A 16,012-nucleotide genomic window follows, 5' to 3' on the forward strand; every position below is an offset into this window, starting at 1 on the left:
GGCAAAACTATGCTGCATTGGATGGGGAGCTAAATTTAAAAATGCGATGGCAAATTTATAGTTGAGGAAGGGCATGTCCTAGATCAACTTTAAAATTCAGTGTAAAAATAAAGCTATCAAGTATTTGTGTGCAACATGAAAAAACAGCCAGTATTTAACTTATGTGTAAAACAATAAACTAATATGCACCCCTTGCATTGTAACATGGTTTTGTCCAAGAGAAAACTTATTTTTTTGCCTTACATTCCTTAATGAATCAGGCCCAAAGTGTCTAGTCTCTTATCTTTATACTCTACCTACTGTCCTCTTAATCCTATTCCCCCATAAACTAATCAGATTCCAATCTCCTATGCTCATTCTACCTCTAAATGAAATCTGTAATCTCTCTCTCGGTAATGGTAACTTTCCATCATTATTTAAGGATGCAGTGATTATTCTGAAAAAAAATATTCTGAAAAAAAACACAATTCTGACCCAAAGTTCTCAACACTCCACAGATACTGCTTTAACTAAGGTTGTCAATGATTTGGTCAATATTAAAACTAAAGGCCATCACTCTTTTCTAATTCTCCTGGATCTATCTGCTGCATTTGACAATGGTGACCACTCTATTCTTATACAAGTGCTACAATCCCTACGTCTTCAAGACTCTGTCTAATCCAGGTTCACATTCTACCTATCTAATCGCTCTTTAAATGTTAATTTCTCTGGATCCACCTCTGCTCCGCTTTATCAGTTGAAGTGCCACAAGACTCAGAAAACAGCAGAGGGTGTAGCACTATCTATACCACTTCTCTTGGAAAAATAATAACCTTCTTTGGATTTAGTTTCATCTCTATGCAGATGATACCAAAATGTATCTGTCCTCTACTGATCTCTCACTAGCAATGCTAATCTGCATTATTGTCTATCTTTCTGCCATTGCAACTTGGATGTCCACATCGCCAACTAAAAATTATTAATTAATTTCCCAGCCACGAACACCTTCCTGACATTTCTATTTCTGTTGATATGACCATCAGTCTCATCCCGTAAGATCGCTGCCTAGGTGTGATCCTTGACTCAGAACTATGCTTGGTTAGACTATTTAAATCATGTTACATGCATCTAAAAAACATTTCCAGAATACGCACATATCTCACACTAGACACTGCAAGACCTTTAATTTACGCACTTATCTCTCAAATCAACTACGGCAATTCCCTCCTTACTGGTCTTCCCCGAATCAGACTTTCATCACTACAATCTACTTTGCATGCAGCGGCTAGATTGATTTTCCTTGCAAATGGTTCTTCCTCTACTGAGCCACTCTGTCAGTCGCTACTTTGGTTGCCTGTTTTTACTGAATCTAATATAAAATATTTCATCATATACTATCATGCAAGGCCATAAACAAAACTGCAACTACATACATCTCACTTGTCTCAAAATATCTCCCAACTTGACACCTCCATTCCGCACAAGATCTTCGTCTCTCATACACATTCAATACATGCTCCCATTCCCAGTTACAGGACTTTTTGGGACTGTATCCACTTTGTTGGATTCACTCTCTCGCACTATAATGCTTTACTCTGGTCTTAAAACCTTCAAGCATTCTCTGAAAACCCACAACCTCAGGTAAGCTTATAATATTCATCAACCACCCTCTTAACCTCACTAGGTTACCCTAATACCACCTTTTACACAGTTCGCACAAGACAACAACTCTTTGACCGCCTGACCAACACTGTGTGACTGGATCATCTAGCCCACTAAGCACTTTTTACCTTTGCATAAAATATACAATATACAAAATGTAGCACTTACCCTGATGTATCAAACTCCCATTGTTCTATAGATTGTAAGCATGAGAGCAGGGCCTTCTTACAGCTGTCTGTATTACCTAGTATTGTTTTGTTACTGTGTTTGATCTCAACTGAAAAGCCTATGGAATGTGCTGGCGCTATATAAATTTTGATGATGATGATTTACAATAAAATTCTATGACATCATAGCCTAGTGGTTGGCCTATAATTCAGAATGAGACAGCTGTCTCATGAAGGAGGTTTCGTGAAAATTTGGAATTATTTTATTAAAAATGCTGTTATAGTCTAAATTTGTTGTTTGTGCATTGTAATGTTTAAATTAACCATATGCCAATATTGTTTTGCATACTCTGCACAATATAAATACAATCCATTATGTAAGCATTAAGGCCTTTCAGTTGCTGCTTCAGGCAATGAATGAGTAGTCTTGTCACCTTAAAACACAAGTTCTCTAAAACATACAAGACTAGAATCTTCATATTTGCCACAATTAACTTGCATTATTACTATAGCTGGACAGACAATTCCTGATCCTATTTTTAGAATGCAAACTTTAGTAGCAAAATAAAAAATCTAATGGTACATAAAATAGTTACTGTATGCATTTTTCATTACAATTCCTATAGAAAAGTAGATTTACATACAGAAACACTGTATGTGTTTACTCATACCTGAAAATAGCAAGTACAATTTTATTTCTCTTATAAAAAAAAAGTTATATTTTATCTGTGCGAGGGCCGCCTGCTCTTGCAAATAAATCACACAGTTAGGCAGTGACAACAAGATACATGCTTCCACTTAATGGATACAGAACATGCCATTTACTGTCAGTAATAAACCCTTGGGTCATACAAGCTCGGGACACAAGTGATTGATTTCATACAAGTTTATACTGTATATATTAATAAATGTTTAGTAACAGCATGCTTTCAGTTACTCCATTTGCATCAGGAATAAGGAGGTGAAATTAAATTATGTTGTATTTTTCTGCTAGGAAAAAGAAATAATAATATTCCAATTCAGATACTGAACTGACATTTTTGACTAATTTTCATCTGTGAAAAGTATATATCTAATTTGATACGTCTTCTCAACCTAAAAATTGGGCAAATGGGGTGTAAAGTAATGTACTTATTCTATTTAGTTACGTTAGTACCCTGCATTTTGGCATAGCTACCGAAAGAATATGGCAGAAAGTGCTTTGAGTTATCTATTCACATTTTACAACATACTGTCAAATGCCCCCCATATTGTAAAATGTGGCCACATGAGAGTAAGTAGATTGTGGTACCTGCCAGTTATGGCCATTTATATAGAGAAATATGGCTATATACAGTCCTCCACATCCGTTAGTAATTTTGTTACCTTGTGTTGTAGAATATGCAGGTGTACCTTTTGCCTTTGCTGTCTAAGAACAAATTTAGTCTGTGACTGACAGCTCCAACAACTATCATACTAAATAGGAGAAGCATTAGAACAAAACTCTAATAAAAAAAAAAAGTTCAGTTATATTTAATTCTATTATATGTTTAGTATGTATTCTAAAGATAGTTCTGCTTAAGGCCTTAAATAAAGCACAGTGCCATAGGTTTGCAGAATTATATTAAAGCAGATATGCTATATTGCACCTATGTGTATCACAATGCTCCTAGAATAATGTATGCTGTAATTTCTATAACTAGTATCTAATAGCAGTTCAATGAATTCTTGAAAATGAATGCTAGCTCGGCGGTTCCCAGGGGTGCCGCGGCGCTGTCACTGGGGTGCCACGAGCCAGCCATAGAAAAAAACAAAGAGCACATAAACTTACCAATCCGCTCGGCGCCAGGACCCGGCAGACTCCTCTCTCCCGAAGCTTGTTACTGACATCGATATTCAGTGACCGCTGCGGGAGAGAGAAGGCTGCTGGGTCCCGGCGCCGCGCGGATTGGTAAGTTTATGTGCTCTTTGTTTTTTTCTATGGCTGGACATCGTGAGAGGGGCAGTGGAGGGGGGACATCGTGAGAGGGGCAGTGGAGGGGGGACATCGTGAGAGGGGCAGTGGAGGGGGGACATCGTGAGAGGGGCAGTGGAGGGGGGACATCGTGAGAGGGGCAGTGGAGGGGGGACATCGTGAGAGGGGCAGTGGAGGGGGGACAGCGTGAGAGGGGCAGTGGAGGGGTACACAGCGTGAGAGGGGCAGAGGAGGGGGACAGCGTGAGAGGGGCAGAGGGGGGGGGCATCGTGAGAGAGGGCAGAGGAGGGGGGGCATCGTGAGAGAGGGCAGAGGAGGGGGGGCAGCGTGACAGAGGGCAGAGGAGGGGGGACAGCGTGACAGAGGGCAGAGGAGGGGGGACAGCGTGACAGAGGGCAGAGGAGGGGGGACAGCGTGACAGAGGGCAGAGGAGGGGGGACAGCGTGACAGAGGGCAGAGGAGGGGGGACAGCGTGACAGAGGGCAGAGGAGGGGGGACAGCGTGACAGAGGGCAGAGGAGGGGGGACAGCGTGACAGAGGGCAGAGGGGACAGCGTGACAGAGGGCAGAGGAGGGGGGACAGCGTGACAGAGGGCAGAGGAGGGGGGACAGCGTGACAGAGGGCAGAGGAGGGGGGACAGCGTGACAGAGGGCAGAGGAGGGGGGACAGCGTGACAGAGGGCAGAGGAGGGGGGACAGCGTGACAGAGGGCAGAGGAGGGGGGACAGCGTGACAGAGGGCAGAGGAGGGGGGACAGCGTGACAGAGGGCAGAGGAGGAGGGACAGCGTGACAGAGGGCAGAGGAGGAGGGACAGCGTGACAGAGGGCAGAGGAGGAGGGACAGCGTGACAGAGGGCAGAGGAGGGGGGGCATCGTGACAGAGGGCAGAGGAGGGGGGACAGCGTGACAGAGGGCAGAGGAGGGGGGACAGCGTGACAGAGGGCAGAGGAGGGGGGACAGCGTGACAGAGGGCAGAGGAGGGGGGACAGCGTGACAGAGGGCAGAGGAGGGGGGCAGCGTGACAGAGGGCAGAGGAGGGGGGCAGCGTGACAGAGAGCAGAGGAGGGGGGGCATCGTGAGAGAGGGCAGAGGAGGGGGGGACAGCGTGACAGAGAGCAGAGGAGGGGGGACAGCGTGACAGAGAGCAGAGGAGGGGGGACAGCGTGACAGAGAGCAGAGGAGGGGGGACAGCGTGACAGAGAGCAGAGGAGGGGGGACAGCGTGACAGAGGGCAGAGGGGGCAATGTGAGAGAGGGCAGTGTGTCTGGTTGCAGAGGGGGCAGTGTGTCTGGATGCAGAGGGGGCAGAGTGCCTGAGGGCAGAGTGTCTGGATGCAGAGGGGGCATTTTTGCCTACAACTAAATAAGTATTTCTGTCCTGACCTAAATACTTATTACATTTTTTTGACCCAACTACTTCTAAAACAGGACTGCTCAATAATTATTTTAGAGGGGTGCCTTGAAAAAATTTGGAGACTCTAAGGGTGCCGCGAACTGCAAAAGTTTGGGAACCACTGTGCTAGCTTAATTAAATTTTACAACTACAATGCTAAAATATTTGTCAATTGACTGGTGTGCTTTTTTCAGTACTCCAAATTACATACACATTTCAGGATGAATAATCTAGCATTCACATGTTGCTGGTTTATGAATATGCCTTTACGATTACTGAGCTATTTATCTGTTCATTTGACTTGTATTTTCTGACCAGGCAACTGTAAACATGCCATGATAGCTTATCTAAAGTAGGTGAGTATTTAAATTGAATCAACTGCTTTAGTTTAGCTTTTCTCATTTTAAATAACCGATGTTATTTATCTACTTTTCATAGCTTCCCCCTGGGAGATGCTGAGGGGTGGTATGACAAGAAAAGGTGGGTCTGACTTTTGGTGCTATTCCTGTCAAGTTGGTGAGGAAAGATGTATTATTATTTTAATTGGTCATCCCACCAAACGTGATTTGTGTTATCACATCCTTGCCCACCTAGCAGGCAGATAAGTCCACTTTCGGTAGAATTCTTTACTCCCTCAATAGTGACTCCATTGCTGGACAATAAACAACTATGATGTTATTTTGGGTGCATTCATTCTAACAATATTGGAAATTGACAAGCAAAAGTATATTAGAGGCTGATAACCATTATCCAAATAAACTATTTGCAATGTTACTCATTACAGAATATTTTAAGCATCATTATACATAGTTTGGATTGCTGCTGTATGTGCATTGTATACTACTGCAAATTTCATGTGTAATGCTGCAGAACTTTGGTGGCGCCTTATAAATAAAAGATAATGATAGTCTAACATTTACTTATAAGCGTTTAAGAGCATGTATTTTTACAATGGTGCTAATTTTGGATTGGGTACAATATGTCAACAATTAAATGTTGACATTCAGAATGTTGACACCATAATGTTGCCAGAATGTTGACACAGTTAAAAGGTCAACATGTGCATTAGGTCGAGAAGGTTACAATGTCGACATTGTAAGTAACAGGTTGCAAAGTCCACATAAAGCATTAAACTGAAACCAACAATACCAATACAATATTTAAAACAAAAAAAAAAAAACCCCGTAAAATTTTTTTAAAAGATAAAAAAATAAAAAAAAATAAAAAAAAATGTGTGCCTCTCCAAGCAGCTAAACTATACCTTGTGCAGCCAGCCTTTGGTGGCACTAGCAAAATCAGGGGAACAAAATGTGTGGGTGTCGATTTTACTATTACCAGCACTATACTCTGCTCTGCCAACCAGGCTGGTGGCATTGTAGTAGGGTAAACTGCAGCATGGGACCTCTGCCATAATTGCAGACCACATGTGCCTGAACTCAGCGGCTGTGGGAAATCCCCACATTATAAATAGAACCAGTGTGGCTAAGAGCTCACTGTGCGCCAGGGGCTCGTTAAATCTAGTTTAGCTTCTTTTTTTTTTGCCAATAAGTGTTATCAGCACGCTTATTCATATAAACTACAACCGATGTCAAGCCCTGAAAAAAAACAGACAATTACAGGTGTGAGTACTTCAGAATCTGCAGGGGTTTTGAACATGTGTTGCCATGGTTCTGTCACTTTGAAGGGGAGGTTTGTATCTTAAAAAATATTAGTTGGAGTTCTTCTTTAATCGTTTCTTCCAAAGAGGTTTTTTTTTGTTTTTTTTTACTTCCCCTCTTACTAGTAGCTGTGTGCCCCTGTGCATACCAATATTCTATTGCTGACTCACTTTATGCACTGATATTGCATTGTTGGCTCCATGTGTGCATAGACATAGTTATACCAGGGCTGTCACTGACACATGATGAGGGAAATTATGGCAAAACTGAGTGTCAATGTGAAGCAGACATTCAATATTTGACTTCTGACTTTGTTTCGACAATCCAGGTTTCTAGGTTATGAATACAGCTAGATAATGGCGGTCTATTAATTCTGTTGCGTGGTGTCATTCGAGTAGAATAGTGAACATTTAAAATAAATTGTATCGGCAAAACACACCAAATTTTGCAGCCAAATTTTGTCAAGGTGTAATATATCTGGTTAATAATGCTTGAATGTTATACTCAAAGAAAGTAACTCTAACACTGCCCTCAGCCTCCAAAAAGTGTCTTAATGGTCTTGAACCTCTCTTCCACTCATCTTCTTCCAAATGTAGGTACCCACAAATGAATGTACAGTATCATAATGGAAAAATAAAATGTTTTAAAAAACGAACAAGTCCACTATTATTACTAGAATCTGTAACTTTGTTACACTTTTTTTTTTATAAAATATTGTTATTTGGTATTGATATACTAGGGAGAACTAGGCAATTGCATTACTATTAGTGCAAATATTTGGGGTTGCACTAATGTGTAAAAGTAGCTATGGGAAGAAACATGGAAATGTTTTACTATGCTCATCATTATTAAGTTGAATTATGCTGGGAGCAAGGGGGATTTGGCTGAGTTACAAACAGTCTGGCCAACAAAAAAATTGGTTTGGTGAGTGAAGTATCTTCTCCCTCTGCCAGTCCCAATAGAAGTCTGCCACCTAAGGTAAGATTCTCAATATTCATATGGTAGAAAAGCCTCTGCCTGCTGTAGGCTAAAATGTACTTGTCCATTAATATTAAGAGACTGCCAATATGCTCAGATAAGATGCTAATGCCACCCTCCTTATTTAAGGGAATGTTTATTCACTGAACATTTGTACAGTCACGGGCAAAAATTTTGAGAATGACATAAGCATTGGTTTTCACAAAGTTTGCTACTTCAATTTATTTAAACCTATTTTTCAGATGTTGCTTCAAAGGCTTTTATTGACAATTACATTAAGTTTATGCAGTGTCAATATTTGCAGTGTTGACCCTTCTTCTTGAAGACCTCTGCAATTTGCCCTGGCATGCTGTCAATCAAACTTCTGGGCCACATACTGACTGATGGCCGCCAATTCTTGCCTAATCAATGCTTGGAGTTTGTCAGAATCTGTGGTTTTTTTTTGTCCACCTGCCTCTTGAGGATTGACCACAAGTTCTCAATGGGATTAAGGTCTGGGGAGTTTCCTGGCCATGGACCCAAAATCAAATTTGTTTTGATCCCTGAGCCACTTAGTTAGCACTTTTGCCTTATGGCAAGGTGCTCCATCATGCTGGAAAAGGCATTGTTTGTCACCAAACTGTTCTTGGATGGTTGGGAGAAGTTGCTCTTGGAGGATGTTTTGGTGACATTCTTTATTCATGGCTATGTTCTTAGGCAAAATTGTGAGTGAGCCCACTCCCTTGACTGAGAAGCAACCCCACACATGAATGGTCTCAGGATGCTTTACTGTTGGCATGACACAGGACTGATGGTTACGCTAACCTTTCCTTCTCCAGACAAGCGTTTTTCAAGATTCCCCTAAATAATCTGAAAGGGGATTCATCAGAGAAAATGACTTTACCTCAGTCCTCAGCAGTCCAATCCCTGTACCTTTTGAAGAATATCAATCTGCCCCTGATGTTTTTCCTGGAGAGAAGTGGCTTCTTTGCTGGTCCTCTTGACACCGGCCATCCTCCAAAAGATTTCGCCTCACTTTGCGTGCAGATGCACTCATACTTGCCTGCTACCATTCCTGAACAAGCTATGCAACTGGTGGTGCCCCGATCCTGCAGCTGAATCAACTTTAGGAGACAGTCCTGGCGCTTGCTGGACGCTTTTGGGCTCCCTAAAGCCTTCTTCACAACTATTGAATCTCTCTCCTTGAAGTTCTTGATGATCCGATAAATGGTTGATTTAGGTGCAATTTTACTAGCAGCAAAATCCTTGCCTGTGAAGCCCTTTATGTGCAAAGCAATGATGACTGCACGTGTTTTCTTGCAGGTAAACATGGTTAACACAGCAAGAACAATAATTTGAAGTACCACCCTCCTTTTAAAGCTTCCAGTATGTTATTCTAACTCAATCAGCATGACAGCGTGATCTCCAGCATTGTCCTCATCAACACACTAACCTGCGTTAACGAGAGAAAAACTGACCTGATGACAGCTGTTTTATTTGTGGCAGGGCTGAAGTGCAGTGGAAATGTTGTTTTTGGGATAAAGTTCATCGTCATTGGCAATGATAGACTTTGAAATTAATTGTAATTCATCTGATCACTCTTCATGACACTTTGGAGTATATGCAAATTGCCATCATAAAAACTGAGGCAGCAGACTGTGAAAAATAATATTTGTGTCATTCTCAAAACTTTTGGCAATGACTATATGCCTGCAGACATAAAGTACTGAAATTATCAAACGCAATATACGGCAAAAATATTATTCAGCTAAAATGCTCTCTCGTTTTTATTTTTTAAGATACACACCCTTTTATAAACTGAAGAAGAATATGTTTAACTACTGCAGTAAGTATTTCAAACAACATGTGTTCATTCATAAATGTATGTAACCCATTATGACTAGAATTGTTATTTAGACACAACGGCTTAATGGAAATAAATAGAACAGTGATTTAATCTTCCCATTAAATATTATGTGCTGTATGTGATATAGTCCCAGGGGTTATGTAAAGTGCACAGATTCTCTCTGGGCCTATATCAGCTTATTTGAAATATTTTCAGTAGATTATAAGATCTGCTTACTGTGTTGCCAACAACAGGCAGGCACTCTCTGTGGAACATGTGCCTGCAGTGGAATACCACCACACCAAGTGGCTTAGAAGCATCTGAAACACAAACAGATAATTAAACATTACAAATAATACAAGTAATATGTGAAGTGGGTGGTCTGCAAGCAGTTCTTCACAAAGCAAGTACACTTCCAAAAAACAAATATCAACTTTAATGAAAACAAAGGTGATATTTAATGTTCTTCACAGTTCCCGATTGTGTAGCTCACCACTTAAAATTAATATATATATATATATATATATATATATATATATATATAGTTTAATGTTACCCAATCTTCTCTGCTTTCATCTCAGAGATCCTCTTTTGTCTTTCCTAACTCATTCTACTACACAATTCTTATATTCACACCAACTACTGCTACTTTATACTGTCCCCTTGGAACACTATGAATACATACACTGATCAGCCACAACATTAAAACCACTGACAAGGGAAGTGAATAACATTGATGATCTTGTTACAGTGGCGGGTTATATCAGGCAGCAAGTGAATGGTCAGTTCTTGAAGGTGATGTGTTAGATTCTTACTCTAGCCCATTTTTACTGCTTCTAAATGACTTTGACAAGGGCCAAATTGTGATGGCTAGACGACTGGGTCAGAGAATCTTCAAAATGGCAAGTCTTGTGGGGTGTTTCTGGTATGCAGTGGTTAGTATCTACCAAGAGTGGTCCAAGGAAGAACAACCGGTAAACCTGCAACAGAGTCATGGGCGCCCAAGGCTCCTTGATGCATGTGGGGAGAGAAAGTTAGACCGTCTGCTCCAATCCCACAGAAGAGCTACTGTAGAACAAAATGCTGAAAAAGTCAATGCTAGCTATGATAGAAGGTGTCACTCTGTATTTCAGCTTGCTATAGATGGGGATGCGCAGGTGCAGACTGGTCAGAATGCCCAATGCCGATCCCTGTCCATCACCGAAAGCAACTACAATGGGCATGTGTGCAACAGAACTGGACCACGGAGCAATGGATAAAGGTGGCCTGGTCTGATCATGTTTTCTTTTAATTCATGTGGACACCCAGGTGCATTTGTGTCGTTTATCTTGGGAAGAAGTATCACAAGGATGCAAAATGGAAAGCAGGCAAGCCAGTGGAGGCAGTATGATGCTCTGGGCAATGTTCTGCTGGGAAACCTTTGGTGCTGGCATTCATGTGAATGTTACTTTGACAATACCATTTATCTAAACATTGTTGTAGACCGTGTAGACCCCTTCATGGCAACGATATTCCCTGATGGCAGTGGTCTCTTTTAGCAGGATAATTTGCACTGCCACACTGCAAAAGTTGTTCAGGAAAGGTTTGAGGAACAGGACAAAGAGATAAAGATATTGACTTGGCCGCCAAATTTCCTAGATCTCAACCCAATTGAGCATCTGTGGAATGTAATAGAAAAACCAGTCCGAGCCACCGAGGACCCACGTCGCAACTTACAGGACTTAAAAGATCTGCTACCAGTGTCTTGTTACCAGATACCACAGTACACCTTTAAAGGTCTGGTGGAGTTTATGCCTTGATGGGTGAGAGCTGTTTTAGAGGCATGAGGAGGATCCACACAATAGACAGGTGGGTTTAATGTTTTGGCTGATGGGTGTATGCCCTACTTCTTATGCCCATGGTGCATTATCCATTTTGTTGAAATACCTTTTTTCACACTCACATGTGCTTATTCATAGGGATCAATAATGCCTCTATAACTACCTATTCATCCTCTGCTTATAATGCGATAAAGTCAATAGAGCATGGGTAGCAACACTAGTGAGCCTGAGCCCTTAATAACTTTCTCTTTACATACCTTCAACTGGGTGATACCACATATGGCAATGCTATCGTCTGTCTGCTTATAATATTCTCATATATTTGATAAAATTACGTCTTTGTTCCCAGAACACTTTTCCTTGTACAGTAAGTGTTCAGACAGAGAAAGCCCGTAGAGGAATAGTACAGCGTAGGTCTATTTTACTGAGTGTGTTGGATACTCAGCAGAGGTTCCTTGTATATCATGGATGACTGTATACTAAACAGACACCATAGCATCAATTTCTCTAGAAAAATCTAACAAGAAATTAGTAGTGTTTAAGTTAAAGACATAGCATTAACTATTCTCAATCATTATTTACATATTTTATTATCACATTATCACAATAAGCTTCCAGTAGAAATACCTACATAGAGCATGTTCCCAAAGTTTTATCCTAATGCCCCAAAACAGTCCATCAGCTTAGGAATGTGCCAACCAGAAAGTTACTACAGATACACAACTGCTAGTGACAAAATAATATTGCTAAGATGAGAAGATAATAAACATCTGTACTGAAATCTGTGCCTTTACACAATGGTATAATAAGATGAAGTATATAAATCCCATGCGATATCCATCCATTATGTGTGTTCATTTTCCAGTGACCTTTCAAATATTTCCCTATTCTTGGTTTCTACAAATCCACAATTTGTTTATTTTGTCTGTATTAACAATTATAACCTAAGTAGACAACAGTAATTAGAAAAAAGAACATTACTAATTAAAAACAAAATCATGGAAAGAAAACAAATTTACCAGATTTGAAAAATTTAACAATCAGTTTCAGAGCCTTGCTTTACAGGACAGTTTTTAGATGCAGAACCATAAAATACTTTAAATATAAATCTGTAAAGCATATCGGTGATTTAATTCAATCCAATTTCAATATTCAGTTGTATGCACATTTTTAGTACTAAAAGCTAAAATCTGACTATTTCTGAGTTTATATATTTTTGCTACACTATTTATCTCCATACATACTAAATAGTCTATAAAATGTTAATTTAGACTATTGTAAAGACAGATAAGTCAAAGTGGAGGGGGCAAGCTCAATGCCCCATCCATTAAATAACATGCTCACATATGGATTTAACATCAGACCCATAAAAATTCTAACACTTATTTTGTCTCATTTAGAGCAAAAAAATGGGCATACAATAGTGATAATGTACTGGTAAACTTTAATAATACAAGAAAAGCAGTACCTGTTGGAAGTATTGGTGACATACAATATTCACAAATATTGCCTTCTGCAAGAAAAACAAAGGAAACGATTATGATAAATGACATTAAAATGAAACTGAGAGAATGCTATAGATGGGGAAAAGGTTATTTTGTTACCTGTTCTGCAGCTCTGAATGTCTGCTCAACTTGGTTGGTTATGATGGCACTAGTGTAGTGCAACAGTAAAAAGGGTTTTTGATGTTACAATGTAAATGGACACCAAGTGGGGACATGTGTCTTGTGACAAGCAGGGTGTGAAAGAAAACGAACATTTGTTTTGAATTGACATGGTAGAGACCCCGGTAACACAACAGAAGAAGGACTACAGAGGCTACATTTGTAATGGTCCTGATGTGTAGTTATGAAGTTAGTAAAATAAATAAACTAAACACACGGGGAGAGCTCTTAAGGCATGAAAAAAAATACCCCATTCTATTCTGTGTGTCCATACACATTTGAATTCACAGTTGTGCCTGTGTGAGTTTGCGTTGTGGATCATTAAAAAATGAGAATTCACCAGCAAAGTTTAACACACTAGGTACTAATGTCATTCATTTCAATGCGCTCATTCTTTTCAATAGTGTTTCTATCCAATTGAAGTGAATAGGAAAAACTCAATGTGTGGAGTTTTCTATTACTAGCCAAATGGGCTAGTTATAGAAAACTCTGACATTTGGAAACGTTTATGATGAATGCCAAATGATCCTACTTGCTTCCCAGGAGTTATGGTGGATTAAAAAGTTTGTTTTTGTTACATGATACAGAAGCAACAGATAATACAGATATTTTATCCAAAAAGATCAGAAACTCAGCAGGAATAAAGGTAAATAATTGCTGCTGCTTCGCTATACTGTTACACAAAGACATGACAATTTCTCCTACAATAACTGGGAGAAGAGGTGTTATACAAGTAATTATTATTAATCTTCATTTAAAGGGTGGCACAAAATTTTCGTAGTGCTGTACAGAAACAGATAGTGCTAATACAGTACAGAACAGTGAACAAAAATACTAGTACTACAATAGCTCTAAACATAGCTAGCACAGTGGAGTTGGAGAAGAAAAGTTAGAGAGAGGAAGGAAGAGGGCCCTGCTCGCAAGAGCTTACATCCGTAAGGGAGGGTAAACAGACAAGAGGCACAATGGGGAGTCAGAGTGGATAATTGCAAAAAGACCGGGTAGCGGGACAGCGGATGAGAGGTGAGGAGATCAAGTATGGAGAGAAGGTCAGGTGTAAGGGTGGTATTCTTTGAGGAACAGATGAGTTTAAAGTGCACGTTTAAAGGGGCACAAATTATGGGACAGTCGAATGGAGCATGGCAGGTCGATCCAGTGGAGGGGCGCAGCCCGGGAAAAATCTTGGATTCTGGAGTGGGATGAGGTGATCAGAGTGGAAAAGAGGCGAGGGTCATTGGCCGATTGCAGGGAACTGAATGGCGTGTGAACGGGGAAGAGGTTGGAGATGTATGGGGCAGTGGAGTGGGAGAGAGCCTAGTAGGTAAGGGTAAGCAGTTTTAAAAGAATTCCATAGGGGAAGGGGAGCCAGTGTAAAGCAAGGCAGAAAGGGGAGGCAGAAGAGGAGCGGCGGGAGAGGAAGACAAGTCTTGAAGCAGCATTGAGTACAGACCTGAGAGGGGGCGAAGTGGGTGAGGGGGAGGCCGGTAAGGAGAAGTTTGCAGTAATCAAGATTATTATTAATTTTTATTTATAGGGCACCACAAAGTATCCGTAGCGCCGTACAAGGACAAACAATGGCACAGCACAAGGTGAAACAGCACAGTACAAGTAACAGTAAGCACTATAACTCTGGGGGCTCAGGCACAGCATGAAAGAGAGGGAGGGAGGGGAAAAGTGAGTACAGGCAGGTAACTATGGCCCAAGAGGGTGGGCACGGATGACAGGTTGAGAGACACTGAGGGGAGCGGAGAGAAGCGAGAGGAGACAGAGGGCAGAGGGACAGAGAGGAGGTGAGCTGAGTAGCTGGAGAGCGCAGTTAAAAGTGATGGAAACAGGAGGTAGGAGAGCCCTGCTCAAAGGAGCGAACAATCTAAAGGGAGAGGAAGACAGACAGACACATGGATGAGACGGAGAGACGGGAAGATGAGAAATAATGAGAGTAGGAATCATGGTTTTCGCTGCATCCTGCAGACTACCCTCTTGAGTAATTTAGAGGCAAAGGGGAGGAGCAAGATGGTGGCGGTAGTTAGCGAGAGAGGTGGGGTCAATATTGGGTTTTTGAGAATGGAAGAGATAAGGGCATGTTTAAAGGAAGAGGGGACGATTCCAGTGGAGTGACAGAATGAAGAGGTGAGCAAGATAGGAGCAGGCAGTGGGGTAGAGAGAACAAACTAGGTGAGAGGAGATGGGATCTAGCTGGCAGGTAGAAGGGGAAGAGAAACAAATGAGGGAGTAGATTTCTTCACCCGAGGTAGGGCGGAAGGAGGACCAGAGTTGGAGGAAGGCGGAGCATGATCCAAGGAGGAGATGTCAAGTCTGATAGCCTCAATTTTGGAGCAGAAAAAGGAGGTAAAGTCAGTGGCAGAGAGGGAGAGTGGGATAGGAGGGGGGATGGGGAGAGAGAGTTGAACATGGCAAAGCAGCGGCGAGGATTGGAGGACTGAGAAGAAATTAGGAACCTAAAGAAAGATTGTTTGGTGAGGGAGAGGGCGGAGCTGTAGGAGGAGAGGATAAATATGCAGTGGAGGAAGTCAGCCAGGGAGCGAGATTTCCTCCAAAGGTGTTCAGCAGCACGAGTGCACTTCTGAAAGAAACAGGTGAATTTGGAATGCCAGGTTTGGGGTATCAAGTACTGGTGATGAATAGAAGAAGCAGGGGCGACAGCATCCAGGGCGGTGGTGAGGGAGTGGTTATAGAGGGAGGTTGCTTGGCCAGGATATGTCAGGGTAGAAAGAGGGGAGAGAAGAGGAAAATTTAATTATGGTCAAGAGCATCAAGATTGGGCCTAGTGAGGGTAGTTGTAGGCAGGGGTGGAGCTGGGGAGTAGGACAGAGCAAAGGAGAGGAGATGGTGGTCAGAGAGTGGGAAGGAAGTGTTAGAGAAGTCAGAAAGATCCCATTAATGAGAGAAAACA

General features: G+C 41.5%; 1 protein-coding gene across 1 annotated transcript in view; it reads right to left on the reverse strand.

The window, feature by feature from the left end:
* Positions 1 to 16,012, reverse strand: part of VPS41 (VPS41 subunit of HOPS complex) — a 199,865-nt gene that overhangs the window by 2,431 nt on the left and 181,422 nt on the right. Inside the window, exons 27-28 of the mRNA XM_075212579.1 lie at positions 12,903 to 12,947; positions 9,852 to 9,934 (exon numbers count right to left, since the gene is read on the reverse strand). Of these exons, the coding sequence (XP_075068680.1) occupies positions 9,852 to 9,934; positions 12,903 to 12,947 (128 nt within the window). The remainder of the gene's footprint in view (positions 1 to 9,851; positions 9,935 to 12,902; positions 12,948 to 16,012) is intronic.

This window comes from Mixophyes fleayi, chromosome 5 (genome assembly GCF_038048845.1).
Source record: "Mixophyes fleayi isolate aMixFle1 chromosome 5, aMixFle1.hap1, whole genome shotgun sequence".
In the NCBI taxonomy this organism is placed as follows: domain Eukaryota; kingdom Metazoa; phylum Chordata; class Amphibia; order Anura; family Limnodynastidae; genus Mixophyes; species Mixophyes fleayi.